The following is a 14,957-nucleotide window of genomic DNA, read 5'->3' as shown; positions in this document are numbered from 1 at the left end:
TTGTACTCACCCATCTGGAGATACACAATCTATATGTGTGTAACTTTACATCAGGACATCCAATACTACAGGTTTTTCCTTCCCACTATCGCCAAGTGCTTGCTTTTCTCAGTATTATTATAGGGTCTTGACAATATTAAGTGCCTTGAGATGACTGTTGTGATTTGGTGCTATATAAATAAAATACAATTTAATTACTGGTGGCATAGAGGCAGTTTGGTTCATTGGTTAGGGCCATCATATCATGGCATGGTACTCTACATGTTCTCACAAGGAGAACATGCAGAGTATGTGCATCTTGGGTTAAATGTTTTTTTTAGCATGTATGGTACACATGGTGTATGCATGGTGCACACCTTGCATACTATGATGCAAATGTTTGCTTGTAAAGTGCTTTGGAGTCATCAGTAAGACTAGAGAATTGCTATATAAACGACAGTCCATTCCACTGCATTCCAGTTGGACCCAAGTTAAGTGTTTTTAAACATTTCAATTATTATTTTTGCATCTAGATGTCCACAAATGGGAAATGTTTTGATTTCTTCTTTCTCAAATGTGCCCAGTTGGTTCCCAAATAATAAACTAGTAAACTGTGAGCAGGCATGTGGCTCACTGTTCTTTGTCCTCCCTGTTAAACAGAAGATTGTTCTGTTTTCCATAAATGGAGTTCCTCTTCAACATAGCAACTGTCTGATTTGGAGTCAATCTTTACAGCTAAAAATAGCAGCTATTGTTTATGAATAGAGACATGTTTTGCAGTCTATTACTTGTGTTTCATTCTCATGTCTAGAAAGGAATGTGAATGAGACAAAGGCATAGTGTAAACTTTTTAGATGAAAAAATGAAAAGCTCCCAAAAGCAACCAGGCACTCCTGTAAAAGGTTGTCCTCTTCTACTTTAAACATGTTTTCTGGGTCAGTAGACTGCGGTTTTTTGGGATGCTTTACTGTACATAAAGAGGTTCTTAAATATGTAGCATTCTTTTAATGTTGTCCAGATCACTGATCCTTGTACAGTAACTACAGATGACCTCATAGATAATCTTGTCTCATCAAGGCATCTAAAATATTTGTCTGTACTAATATATCTATCTTTCACATAAAATGACAACAACACAGAAAAAATATGTTCAAAAGATGATTGTACAGTTTTTTCCCCCATTTTTGGCCACAGCAGCTTTTACCCATAGTAGAGAGAGACAGGAAATGGGGGAAAGGCGTGCGGGCAAACTGGCAACAGGCCGGCACTCGAACCTGCACTGATTTATTTATTTATTTTTATATAAAACATCACATACAGGGGTGGGTGCAACATAATGGTTCTTATAATCTAGGATATCACCCAAAAGTATTATAAATAGTAATATAAATAACATATGTGTACACATGTTCCACAGCATAACATGCTGTTTGGTATAGAATATCATACACGCAAACACATGGTAGCTCAAAAAGTTTTGTCAGGAGACATGGACTGAACCTAGATACAGCTTTATTGCTGGTACACACAGGGAAAATATATTAAATACAGACTGGGCTAGACTGTAGCCAGAGATACATTAGCTAGGAAAATACAGAGCACACAGTGTGTGGGAGGACGTGAACAGAGGGAAACTCAGACAATAGGCACATGAGGTAATGAGGAGAGAGAACAGGTGGGCACACAGCTGGGATTAATCATAGAAAATTAGATAAAGGAAGTAGAACTAGATACAAAATAAGAGACCAGAGACTATCAAAATAAGACAGCAAGTGACAATACACTGAGACACAGATTCAACATTTGAACTTGACAGAGACAAAAGATAAACATGGAGACTGAGGGAACAGAATGGGGCATGAGTGTGTGACTGGTGCATGCGAATGTGCGTGCGTGGGTATGTGCGTGTGTGTACATGAGGGAACGACTGGTACGTGTGTGTGTGTGTATGTGCGTGTGAGTGTGAGTGTGTATACATGAGTGTGTGACTGGTGCATGCGAATGTGCGTGCGTGTGTATGTGCGTGTGTGTACATGAGGGAATGACTGGTACGTGTGTGTGTGTGTGTACGTGCGTGCTTGTGAGAGTGTGTGTGTGTGGACAGCTGGGCCTGGGTTGGTGGCTTGCCAAGCCTTGGCACCTGTGGGACACGGAGGGTGGGAGTTACCCCTCCCTACCGCTCCACGCTGCTCCCCACTGGTCGTCACTGCCGCCCCTGGGGTGTGGGTGCCCGTGGGTCCCGGGGTGTGTGGCCGGATGTCTCGGCATGGTCTTTGGCCTGCTCCCTTGGCGGCCGTGGCCTGGGGGTGGCTTGGGCCTCTTTGGCGCGTGGGGGGGCTCTGCCGGGTGTCGGGCTGCTCTCGGGCGCTTGGGGCCTCGGGGGCCGCATGCCTGGCTCGTGCTGGGGGTGCCGGCCTGCCGGGGGGGGTGGGCTGCCCGTCGCCTCTGGCTCTCTGGACTCTAGCCCCTGGATTGTGGGGGTTCCGTCTGTAGCCTCCCTCCTTCCTCTTCTGGGGAGTGTACGCGGTTGCCATTGGGATGTGTGGCCCCAAGTCTTCTGAGCTCCTGTGCTGTGGATGGCCTGGGTCCCCTGGGTCCTTCCCTATCTGCCTCTGGATCGCGGGGGGCATGGTTGCAGTTTCTCGCCCTCATTATCGAATACATTGCATGACAAAGGCGCATACACACACATTACTACAAACAATAAACTTGTGTGTGTGTATGTGTGTATATGTAGGTGCATATGGGTGTGTGTATGGATGTGTGTGTGTGTGTGTGTGTGAGTATATCAACCCCTTTTATTTATTTATTTATTTTTTTTCTCTCTATCTCCTTTCTTCCCCCCCCCCCCCCTTTTCTCCCCCCCCCCCACCTCTTGTTCTTGCCCCTTCCTTGTTGCCTGTCAGACTTGGCATGAATAACTAAATAAAAAGATAAATAAATAAAAATAAAATTGCAAACATTAACAAGAAGAGCCTATAGGAAACATATAGAGCTGTTCTTGTCAAAGCAAATATGTTTGGTACATCAGTGCATTCGGATCATCATTCCGATTGTGAAAGATGCCAGACATGACAGGCTAAATAAAAAAAAAACAAAAAAAAAAAAAAAAAAACAGAATGGGGGTACAAAAGGGGAAAACAGAGCACGAGGAACCTAAGGGAGCACAAGAGTTATAAAGGTCATAGGAAGTACAGGAAAGACAGACCAATGCCAGAGCCCTCAGGAGACCTACGTAGATGGGCGTGACGGGGTGCCTCTGACTCAGACCCACTGGCTTCGGCTCTGGACACTCAGGTGGAGTGAAATGCTGCACCTGAGTGCACAGGACTCTTGAGACACTGCAGCTCTGATGCAGGTTGCTCTGGATCATCAGGACCAACAGAATTATCAGGATGGGCAGGGCTCACAGCCTCCATCCTCTGACAACTGGAGGTGTGGCAGCTCAGGCACAGGATGCACAATTGACTCTGATGACAGGGGCTGATGCAGAGGCTTGGCCACCCTCAGCCTGGAAACCAGGATGGGTGCAGGAACAGGCTCAGTCTCCAGGTAGGCCCCAAGTGGAGCAGTTGTCTTTGGAGGAACTGGCACGTGCACGAGAAACAGCCTCTGGGGGTGCAGGCTCTAAAACAAAAACAGTCTCTGAGGTGGCCCCAGGAGGAACACAACAAAGAGTTTCTGACAAAGAAACACACATTACAGTCTCAGGGGAAGCCCCAGATTGAGCTACTTAACCAAGAGTATTTGGAAGAGTAGGCACAGCAATACACACAGTTTCAGAAAGACCTGGGTGGGAAACATTAACAGTCTCAGGAGGGAGTGGCTCAGCATCTGAAACAGTCTTTAAATCTGCTGTCCAAGGCACACAAGTAGACTTTAGGGTGGCTGGCTCACATTAAAAAGTGCTTAAAAAAGCATGAACGGGAAACATGTAGCTTAATTTTGCTAGCACAGAACCCAGAGACAGAGTTTGACTTGCCTGGCCAGAGACACAACATGAGATTTTAACATTAGCCACACTAAAGAAGAGACTAAAGAAGCTGAGGCCACTCAGAGACAGAGAAAACAGTCCTATCATTAGCTGACTTTGAAACAAAACATTCAGTCTTTGAGGTGGCCGGTACAGGCAGAGGAATAGCTCCAGGGAGCAAAAGAATTTTTACTCACAGAACAGGACCTTTCTGATGGCCCATGTGCTGGCACACACGGGCTAAGCGGCAGGAATGATCTGAGGCTGAACAGGTCATACTGTGTTGGTGGACTGTGGCTGGCCACCATTAGGAACCATGCTTCCATAACTCCACAAAACTCAAACCCTGAGTCCAAGACCCAGGCAGCATGACAACTTTCCAGATTGGTCCTTGACAATGGCCAAATTCTATAGTTAATGTCCAGAGCCTGGAATCGCAGAAGTTTCTGTCAGGCTGCAGTCTGGCTGTGTTTGGTTCTCTGTCTCTTTCAGGTGGGCAAGCTGAGCTTCCTCTCTATCTCTCGGGCAGAGCTGTGCCTTCCTCACATTTGCACACCCGGGGGCCTCATCTTAGGGCTGTGTATTTAGGCTTGGTTGTGGCTGTAGTTCTCCGCCAGATTGTCCTATCTTACTCAGTGGTAAATTGTTGTTCCTTGTTTCTCATACTTACCTGAAAGTAATCCTCAACTCTCATTTTTCTCTCAGCTTTGTGACAAAGGATTCCCCTCTGCCCCTGTAAATCTCTGTTACTCACCTGTGAATCCCTTCAGCTTTGCCTTAGGAATTACTCTGCTCACAGCCAAGATTCCCCATCCATCAACCTCACCACGTGTTCCCAGCAGCTCTCAGACACTAACCTGCCGGTCCACTCTCCACTGCTCCTACATGTCAAAGTCAGAGCCCCGGCCAGCCGTCTGACTAACGTCCTCTAGCCATTAGCTCCTCAGACTTCAATTAAGGTCTCCATTCACACTTTCTAGTTTATGCTTTGCTGGTCCAATTTTGCCCATACAAACTCTCCCTCTCCTTCCTTTTACCCAGGCCCAGTTCAGTGTCACCATATCTCTCACTCTTTGTAAATAAACATTTTTCTTTACAATCAGTTGTGTAAGTCTGCTCTTTGGGTCCAGCCAAATTGGTATCATCATAGTTTCACAGCCACAAAGCAGCTAGAAGAGTAGACAGGGAAGCACTGTTGCTAAGGCAGTCTTCTAAGAGGGACTGCTTGCCTGCTTTAGGCTTGGCTGGCTGGTCTTGGCCAGGGCAAGAGGACAGAAATTAGCAGTATGATGGTGCATTAGAGTTTCATCATTTCACATCAAGAAGTTTCCTGGCTCAAAAATCCTGGTCAGCTGGGTTCTTTCTGTGTGTTTGCATGGCATTACTGGCTTTCCTGCAGGTATTTCTGGCTTCCTCACACAGTCCAAATATGTTAGGTTAGTTGTAATTTGCATTTGCTTGCAAGCTGGTTTCATCTGAAGTGGCTGATTGAAAAGATGCCACTTCTGTCGGCCAGTGCTGCTAAGAATGATTTTTTAAGAGCATGCCACAGAAAGGAAAGAAAAAGAAACAGTAATGGAGCTGTTGCTAGTTCCTGTAAATGTTGACACTGGCTTGGCACCCATCACTGACATCTCCTGTTTAGGTAGCCATGTAGGGAATGAATACATCACAAGCAAATCAGACACAGAGAGAGCTGGGACAAGAGCACCATGAAAACACAACTGCCTTTTGTAGGATTTGATTAGACAAGTTTGATGTTTTGTTTGTTTGTTTTAAACTTTTGAAATGTGTTAGTTGCAGCAGTAAGGCACAACTTTTACTTTGAAGGCAAAAGGTCTTTGTTTCTGGTTTGCATCTCACTTTTTCAAGTTTCACTACAGCTCACAGAGTAAAATGGCAACTGTTTGCATCTTTCATAATAATCCTGGCAATCTGCTAGGGACCAAAGCAGTCACAAGGAGGTTGTTGATGCGGCACACTGCACACAGCACACTGCACACCCTAACCTAACAGCAGCACACTGCTGTTAGGTTAGGAGGTTGCTGTTAGTCAGCAACCTCCAGCAACTACCACCTGGGGAATACACATTTTTCCCACATGTCCAGCGGTTGCTGAATGGTTTCTAGTTCTTATATAGAACGTTTCTACTCTAGCTGAGCATGCAACACACTTTATTTAACATGTTTGCATTTACCATTCTCTCTCTCTCTCTCTCTCTCTCTCTCTCTCTCTCACACACACACACACACACACACACACACACACTCCAACAGTTGTATCGCAGAGCAACTTGGGGTTCAGTATCTTACCCAAGGATACTTTGGCATGCAGACTGGAGCAGCCAGGAATCAAACCACCAACTGTGCAATTAGTAGCTGACCTGCTCTACCTCCTGAGTCAAACTGTGTTTTATACTGCCCTTCCATATGCATCTTCATCATGATCCTGGGGTGTGATCCAGCATTTTCTGTTTTGGGACTTTCATATTGTCTTATTTAATGTCTGTCTGATTCTTGGTTTATTGTGTTGTTGCAGTTTGAGTTTTGTATCTTTTTACAGTGTTACTGGTTGGTTTCTTTATTTATTTCCCCAGAACATCTAAGTTAGTTATCTGAGGTCTGTTCTTGTTTTTAGTTTTTGTATTTAATTCCTTGTTTTCCAGTGTTCTCCATGTCAAGTCTGCATTCCTGTTTCCATGTTCAGTTGCTTCCTGGGCACTATTCCAGGAAGCAGGTGTAGCTAAAAACTCTGGGTTTGTAACCCTAAAATGAGGAAACTGTTCCAGGAAGAGCTAACTCCAACTCTGAGTCAGTTACCATGGTATTAGACTATAACCCTAATCTGGCAGCTTTTATCCAACAACCTCTGAGTGTCTCTCTGACTCCGCCCCTCCTGCTGCACCTGAACCACCTGTCTGACACTCCCATTCATTTCCTCCTTCATAAAGTGGCTGTCAGAGCGTCAGAGGAGGGAATTCATCTGCAGACGTTTATGTTTCTACAAGCACTGAAATCCCAGTTAGACGTTAGTTTGTTATTTTTGTAACATGAAGCTTTTACAGTCGTTCACTCGTCAACAGGCTGTAAGGACGGAGACAGCGATGATGTCACGGATTTATAATGAGGCAGCTGCAGCTGTCAGACTGTCAGTCAGTTCTCTGAAATATTTACTGTAGTTACTGCAGCATCACTGTTACATCACACTAATCTGGATGAAGCTGCTGACACAGAACACACTGATCAATGATCACTGATCGATCATTGGTTGTGTTGGAAAAGCTCACTGATGGAAAAATGTCTGATCCTGGAGATGATGGGAATGTTTGAGTGAAGATGAGGCTGAAATATCTGAAGACCTGAAAACTGAACTAAATGGATTTAAAGTGACTGAAATCAACATTTTGAAAGTTCTGCTGTCTGAAATTCAGAGTATGAATCTCCACATATTTTCACTGAAAATCACCTAAATCATTGATCATCGGCTCTATAACGGATCAGCAAACCGTGTCCGAGTCCACCTGCACAGCAGGAGGATCCAAACGGGTCAGGATCAGGGATGCAGACTGGATCAGGTCCAGATCCAGTTCAGGCTCCAGTCATTTCCCAGCTCATCCAGTCTGGATCTGTTCATAATGGATTCATGTTCCCGACACGATCGGCATTCTTTAATTAAAATGTCTCATCCTCCCAAACTGCACTGAAATATTTAAAACATATAAAGCTGAGACATTTCTGAGAACATGAACCTGTGACTGACCTCTGACCTTTAACAGTAACTCAGTGGAACATCTCTGCTGTGGCTGTCAGAGAGCCATCATCTATCAGTGAAGCTGATCTCAGATCAGAGTAGAAACATTAAAGCAGTTTTTCTCTCTCGTTTTTATCCGGTAACAAGAACAAGAAGGACAAAGAGGGCGAAGGGAAACAGGAAGAGACGACCATGACTACAACAAATGAAGATCAAAAACATACCCAGAAGTAAAACAACAGCAACAACAAAAACAAAAACACAATATCCTGGGCAACAGGCCCGGGACCATGACATAATCGGCTACAACCGGTCACAGCAGATGACCCCCCCCTCCCTGAGCCTGGTTCTGCTGCAGGTTTCTTCCTGTTAAAGGGAGTTTTTCCTTCCCACTGTCACCAAGTGCTGCTCATAGGGGGTCGTTTTGGGTTTTCTCTGTAATTATTGTAGGGTCTTTACCTCATAATATAACAATCAGATCAGAATCAGAATCAATTTATTGTCATTACATGAAACGTAACGTGAAGAAGTTCCAGAACACCCATCAAAAGACGAACAACCAGACAAACAGGGAGATGGGTGTCTGCGGCCTGCTGCCATCACCGAGAGGTGACTGTTTGTTGTGATTTGATGCTATATAAATAAAACTGAATTGAACTGAAATAATCGGAAGGCTGGTGGTTTGATCCCTGGCAGTTCCACTCTGCATGCCAGAGCAGTGACGTGCAGTCAGGGGAGGCAGGTGAGGCACGGCCTCACCTGTCATCGTGGAAATATAAAATTAAAAAATAAATTAAATGGTTATATTCATTCAGTGATTTGTATTTTAAAGTTCTTTTCCATTTAACTACACCATTTTTAGATTAGTTTTTTCAAAATCGCTGAATTTTCGCATTTGCCGGTCAATACTAAGAGACGAACGGTGAGGCACCAGCCCGGCGAGCCGCACCACGGATTGCGCAATCCGTGGTGCGGCTCAGTATAGTCATTGCCAATGACTACTAACTGTGCTGGCATGCTATGCAGTGAGACCGGATTACTTTCCCTTTGCATGTGGCTATTAAAATGTTCTAACACTTTTACTATATGAACTAAATTTCCATATTTAGCTGGTGTATATAATGCACAGTTTTTTTTTTTTTTTTTTTCATTAACAACTGTATGTGTGTGTAATGCATTCTTGTGTTGAGCGATCATGAAACTGCTGCGAAGAGACACTAGGTGAGGCACGCAGTTCTCGTGCCTCATGGTAGGGGGCGCTGGTGATCCCAGGGACTCTACGACTCCTCGGCGGCAAGCTACCATAAACAGTTAGCAAGGCCAGTTAGTTTTTCCTGTTGCTTGGCCTTATGTTCAACATGGAAGATTACATAACTCAACTGAAAGAATTTTCTAAACTGGACTTTCAATCGAAGCAGAAGATAATAATTAAAGGAAGACCAACACCGGAGCTAAAAGGTTTGCTTCAGACTATGTTAATGTTAAACAAAACAACTGTTGCCAATCAAATGGTGAATAAGCTATATGTTTGTAAATCTGATGTGATGACGTCAGTGCCTCACCAGTCACGACCCTTACCGCACGTCACTGTGCCAGAGTGTCTTTGGGCAAGACACTGAATCCTGTTTATCAGAGTAAAAAAACACTATATAATAACCAATTCCACTATTTCTGAGCATAGACTAATTTCCCCCTAGCTGTGATACTCATGACTCTTTCTAGATGTATGAAACAGATTATTTATTGTGAAGTTGACCCTCTAAAGTCCAGCAAACCACAGAAATCTGCTTGATCGCTGTTCAGCTGGCTTCCTGAAACCAGATCCTCATTCTTGAGCATATGCTGTGTTAAATTTGGAACGTCCCATCACTAGAGGCACATGATGGCTTCTCCACCCTACTGGAAAATACAATTGGTGTACACATAGTTACAGTCACATGTATGGATAAAGGACTGGCAGTATTCAGCAGAGGAGTGTTGTCTTTCATGACCTTGTAGTGGTCTGTGCTTGCTTGTAACTAGGGTGTCATAACCCCCTTCTTACACAGCATGCCTCATTCACACATACAAGCACTTTCTTCTATGTCTAAGTGCTTTCTATCTAACTTTCACACTCCAGTGAACACACCAGAGAGCAACTTGGGGTTCAGTATCTTGCCCAAGGACACTCTGGCATGCAGACTGTACCAGGGGTCAAACCACCAACCTTCTGATTAGTAAGGTGAGCTGCCCTACCTCCTGAGCTACAGCCCCCCCCCCCCCCCCCCCCCCCCCCCCCCCCCCAACAATGTCCAAAGTTTGTAAATAAGTCAGTAACTTCCAGAACTGTGCTATAAAAACCAAAAACCCATACTGCACACAGACTGGAACTGAACCTTCACGTATCGTTCAGCGAGGAATATGTGGAGAGTTTTACATGAAGATAGACAGCAAGATCATTCAACAACAAACCCAACAGGTAATAGTGACAAAAACCTTTGCCTGGTTTTAGTCTGGTTAGTTAAATCACATACAGTTAGACAGACACACACACACACACACACACACACCGAAGTTTTCGTCTGTGGATCACCACAGTGGATTTAAAATCACTAGCTTTAATGTAAGATTGACTCACTATTTTGAAATACAGTTTTCAGTTACTTCAGAGACTCAGAAATAACTGGACAAGGTAACAGTTTTAAATATAAGGAGTAAATTTAATCCTTGGATGCAAATCCTTTGCAGTCAATGACTGCCTGAAGAACCAAGGACATCATCAAATGCTGTTTTTCCCTCCTTGGAGGTGTCTGGCCAGGCCCTTACTCCAGCCACTGTCAGTTGCTGCTTTTTTGTGGGTCTCTCTGCCTTCTGTTTTGTCTTCAGTAACTGAAAAGCATTCTCTCCTGGGCTGAGATCAGGTGACTGGCTTGGCCATTGAAGAATATTGTATTTCTTTATCTTGAGAAACTGTTGCAGTATGTTTTGGACCATTATCCAATTGCAGCATTTGAGGCACCATCCAATCAGTTTGCAGCATTTGACTGCATCTGAGCAGAGAGTGTTGCATTCATGAAGCAGCATCTTGATTGTGGACTTTGACAATAGCATGTTAATATGATTGCATTAGTTTTTCAGTTGTGATAGCATCGTTCATTTGTATCAGCGTCTGTTTAAACTTTGATGGATAAAAAAAAGTCAAACTTTAATACAGGAGTATACTCATTTAAATGGATAATATCATCCCTATGATATATTGTAAGATGTCCAAAGGTATAGATTACTTTCTGCATTGCCAATGAGTGTTACTAGCAAAGGATATACGCATTTGCAAACAGGGGTCGTGGATGGAGAACCTTCAAACATGAAAGGAAACTTCAATATATTCTGACTCCCCGGCTGCTACTACATCTAAACTAGAGCTCACACGATCAGTTAGTTCTTTTTAAATGAAGCTTATCTGTATAGGAGAGGAAGAACGTGGATTCTAATTCACACACATATTTGAACTAATGGATTGTGTCATAGAAACATCATCAGTTAATGAATAATAAGTCACGATTTTCTGCTCTTGAACAGCAGAAAGTGGCTGTTTAGTTCCAAATGGCATTGTGTGTGGTTAGTTCAGGGTAATGCAAAATGTTGACTGAGAGCCAAGTAGCACATGTTTGATAAAGATGCAGTTGTGAGGAATTCACTCAAATGCGAGTGAGTCAAGCACTAATAAGTGCTTTGTATGCAAAAGAAAACATGAACTCACCCCACTGCAGGAAACCAGAGACATACTTCTCCCTTGCAAAGGGAGAGGAGTAGAATTCCTGATAGACACCAACCAGTAGATCCAGCAAAGTCTGGAGTCCAACAGGTCCTGTGGTCTGGGGGCCCTCTGCCAGGTCAGGTGCGCCAAGGCCAGGGCCTGTCGACATTTTGCCAATGAGTGGCAGCTCTGTTTGTTTGGTTTTAGGGTTTTGATGAAGCCCTGAAGTCCATAATTTACAGCATTCACAGAATTGACAGCAGGACGATTTCGAGCTTCTCAGTTTGCTGTTGCACTGGTTTTAGTCAACAGTCACCCCTCACTTTTTTTTTTTTTTGCTTTATCAATAAACAATCTTTGGATGGCTCCAAATCACGACCTAGCCCTGCTCCAAACCCCTCCTCACCGCCTCACCTGTCTCACTGCTCTAGCTTGATCACAGTATAGAAGCAACAGACACATCCTCTTAACAATTCCTGTTCCCCATTCTTCCCTCAGTTTACTGTCACTTTCTGTCTTGCTTGTATTTCTGTTAGATGCCCGAATGTCTGTCTGTGTCTCCTTTTTCTCCTCTCCTCATGGCTGTGCATCTGTCAAGCCTGCACTTTCTCCAGCTCTGACTCAAGACCTTTTTTGGTGCGTCGTCTCCCTCTCCCTCTCTCCCAGCTGCCCCTGTTCAAAGTAATCCAAAGTTCCTTCTACAGCAGTGAAAGTTAATAGAGAAGTGCAGAACAGTTGTGAAATAATTCCTCTTTTCTTTTTATGTGTATTGATAGCTTTTTGTTTGCAGCCCTTGTTTGCTTTATTTCTTCTCCTTCCTCTTGTTCAGAGCAAACAGGAACTGCTGAGCTGAATCACTTCTAGATTTTGCTTTTGTTTTGAAGAGTGTAAATCTCTTATTTTGTCAACTGTCCAAAATCTTTTTTTAGTTCTCTGGATTTTTTTTCTTTTTTCCCTCCCGTCTCACCCTCTTCTCCTCTCTGCCACCCTTCCCAGTGCTCTTCACTCACTTTTTCTCAGGAATGCAGTAGAGGTTGTTTCCTCTAATCCAGCTCACTGCTTTTAAAAAAATCTTTTGTTTGTTCATCCAACTGTTTCCATTCCACTTTTGTCCTTGCAATGACTTTAGTGCTCTGTCTGTACTCTCTTTAATTCTTCTTTCTCCTGCCCAACAGTACAGCATACTGTCTGTCTGTCTGTGTCTGTCTGTCTGTGACAGCTGGATGGAAGTTTGATGCATGTACAGTGGGCGTGTTTAGGGGAGTGATTTGCTGCTGGTCTCTGGGTGCTGCTATATTTCTATCTACTGGTGCACAGCAGGGTAAATATTGGAAGAATGTGTGTCATTTTCTCCGTTGTGTGTTTGTCTTTTATTTTTGTGGGCTTGTATAAAGCCTAAAATTCATGTAGGCAATAGAATCATGTTTTGATGGTGTTATGTGTGGCTTTAGCAAACTCATGTCAGCCATCAAGCAGCTGTGGTTATACAGTTGACAGACTAAGTTCATGAAGTTATTGTTAGTCTGTTCCTTTGGGCTGATGACAGCAGATGTATCAGGGTGGGCAGCACAATCATGTATTTGTTAGTTGTTGTCCATGACTATGTCCCCGCTGTCAACAGTTCAGCTCAGTGGTAATGGCTCACACCATTTAATATACATGCTGTATGTGTGTTCCATGAGAATGCTCAGAGGCAAATTACTAAACAAGCAACACTGCTACAGACGGGATGGCGCCACCTGCTGGTGGTGGGGTGAAAATGACAGCTGTGACTGTGATGGTGAACATGGAACCGCACACATAACTTCACATAATTAATCTATAGGAACATGAAGATGTCATCCTGAATGAGTTTACACTATATGAAACACACCTTGTAATTCTAAACTCTCATAATAAGGTAAAAAAGGCACGTTCACTTTGACCTCCTGTTACAGACTCCGTCAGCAGCTCTGCTGGTGTTGGAGCTATCTAGGGGAAAGCCTTTAGCATTAATTATGATGCAAAATAATCTCCAAAAGTGGATGAATGTGTGCTGCCAGGACAGCTCACCTGTTAATCTACATGCAGCAGGTCCTGTGCTGCTGCACATGTTGAATCAAGGTTTTGGTAGTAATTGAAGGTGACACTAAGCCTGTCAGCTTGGAAAGGTTTGCACGTCAGTGCGAATGCCAAGTGTTGTGTGCGTCACTAAACACAACACTAAGGGAAAATGAAGAGAGGGGAGACAAGCACCAGAGGAGGAAACTGAACCTGTGATTAGCAGGAAGAAGGAAAAGAAAGTGAGTAGTAGCAGCAGGAACAGGAACAGTCAGTATTTTTCTCACCTTCTTATTTGGACTTTGGCTCTTAGAAAAAAAGAAATGAGCTGCATTCCTGCCTCACACAGGTAAGTTACAAGATTAAAATACTGCACCTTCCACCTACCCATCTCCTATAGCTGTGTGAAGTTGAGTTTTGTCATATTTTCTCCGTACAGTTGTAAAAAAGATGCAAATAAGAGAGAAGACAAGAATTTCTGGAATTTTGGTATTCTTAAAACTAAAGGAATCTGACTGGAGATACAGAACTGAGATTACAGATTACAGACTAAGATTTTACACTACTGAGGTGACAGCAATATAGAAATATGTGTGTGACAAATCCATATTAAAGTACCCACTGACTATATTAAATATTGATGATGAGAAACCACATAATGCAGCATTATGCATGTATAGAAACACAACACATGTTCAGTTATATGTAATATGTTGCACATATTTTAATAGTAACATAATATATATTTATAAAATATTGTAGGACTACAGCCTCTCACCCTTCCCCCATCCACGGGCTTCAGCTGTTGATCCAGCCTGTTTTGTCATTAAGTGCTTAGCTGCAGATTAACTCCTTCTCATCGTCTCCCTCCTCATAGCTGCACATCCCTCACTCCACTGCTTCCTGCAGCCTGGAGTTCAGCTGGAAACTCACGAAGCCTGAGCCTCACTCACATTACTCTTCTTGAGACTGTAAAGACTGATAGAAAAAGGGACACACATGCAGATTTCGACCATATGCAATCATCAGTTCTACAAACTCTCATCAGCACCTCTTATAAACAGTAGTTTCCCAAATATAAGACAAATAAAGTGCATATTATTATTATTATTAATTATTATTATTATTATTATTATTACACAGTTAATAGAACATCTCACACCTGATGAGACTAAACTTAAGTGTAAAGCAGTATCTCTACAGAAGTAAAAATAAAGAGGGTTTCAGTGCTGCAGGGACAAAATGACCAGCAGGAATCAGGAACTGAGTGTTTGTATTAGTGCTGCAAAACACACCCCTGCCATACATATCAGGGCTCTAACTGTATGTGTGTGTGTGTGTGTGTGCAGTATGAACACCATTCTCAGTCAAGTTGAATCTCAGATGGAGGAGAGTCCAGCTGAGAGAAGAGGAAGCAGAGCCTATCAGGTAGTTGTTGTTTTTTATGAGTACCCTTGTTTAAATAATCTCGTGTATCTT

The 14,957-nt window shown here is 43.3% G+C and overlaps 1 protein-coding gene across 1 annotated transcript in view; it reads right to left on the bottom strand.

Moving 5' to 3' along the window:
• dmpk (DM1 protein kinase) overlaps positions 1-12,036 on the bottom strand; it is a 46,805-nt gene extending 34,769 nt beyond the window's left edge. The window contains exon 1 of the mRNA XM_030746789.1: positions 11,442-12,036. Within this exon, the coding sequence (XP_030602649.1) occupies positions 11,442-11,607 (166 nt within the window). The 5' untranslated portion in view covers positions 11,608-12,036. The remainder of the gene's footprint in view (positions 1-11,441) is intronic.
• Between the last annotated feature and the right edge of the window lie 2,921 nt (positions 12,037-14,957).

This window comes from Archocentrus centrarchus, chromosome 14 (assembly GCF_007364275.1).
Source record: "Archocentrus centrarchus isolate MPI-CPG fArcCen1 chromosome 14, fArcCen1, whole genome shotgun sequence".
Taxonomy (NCBI): domain Eukaryota; kingdom Metazoa; phylum Chordata; class Actinopteri; order Cichliformes; family Cichlidae; genus Archocentrus; species Archocentrus centrarchus.
Note: the sequence above shows the minus strand (reverse complement) of the source record. Positions and strands in the feature narration are given on the sequence as shown.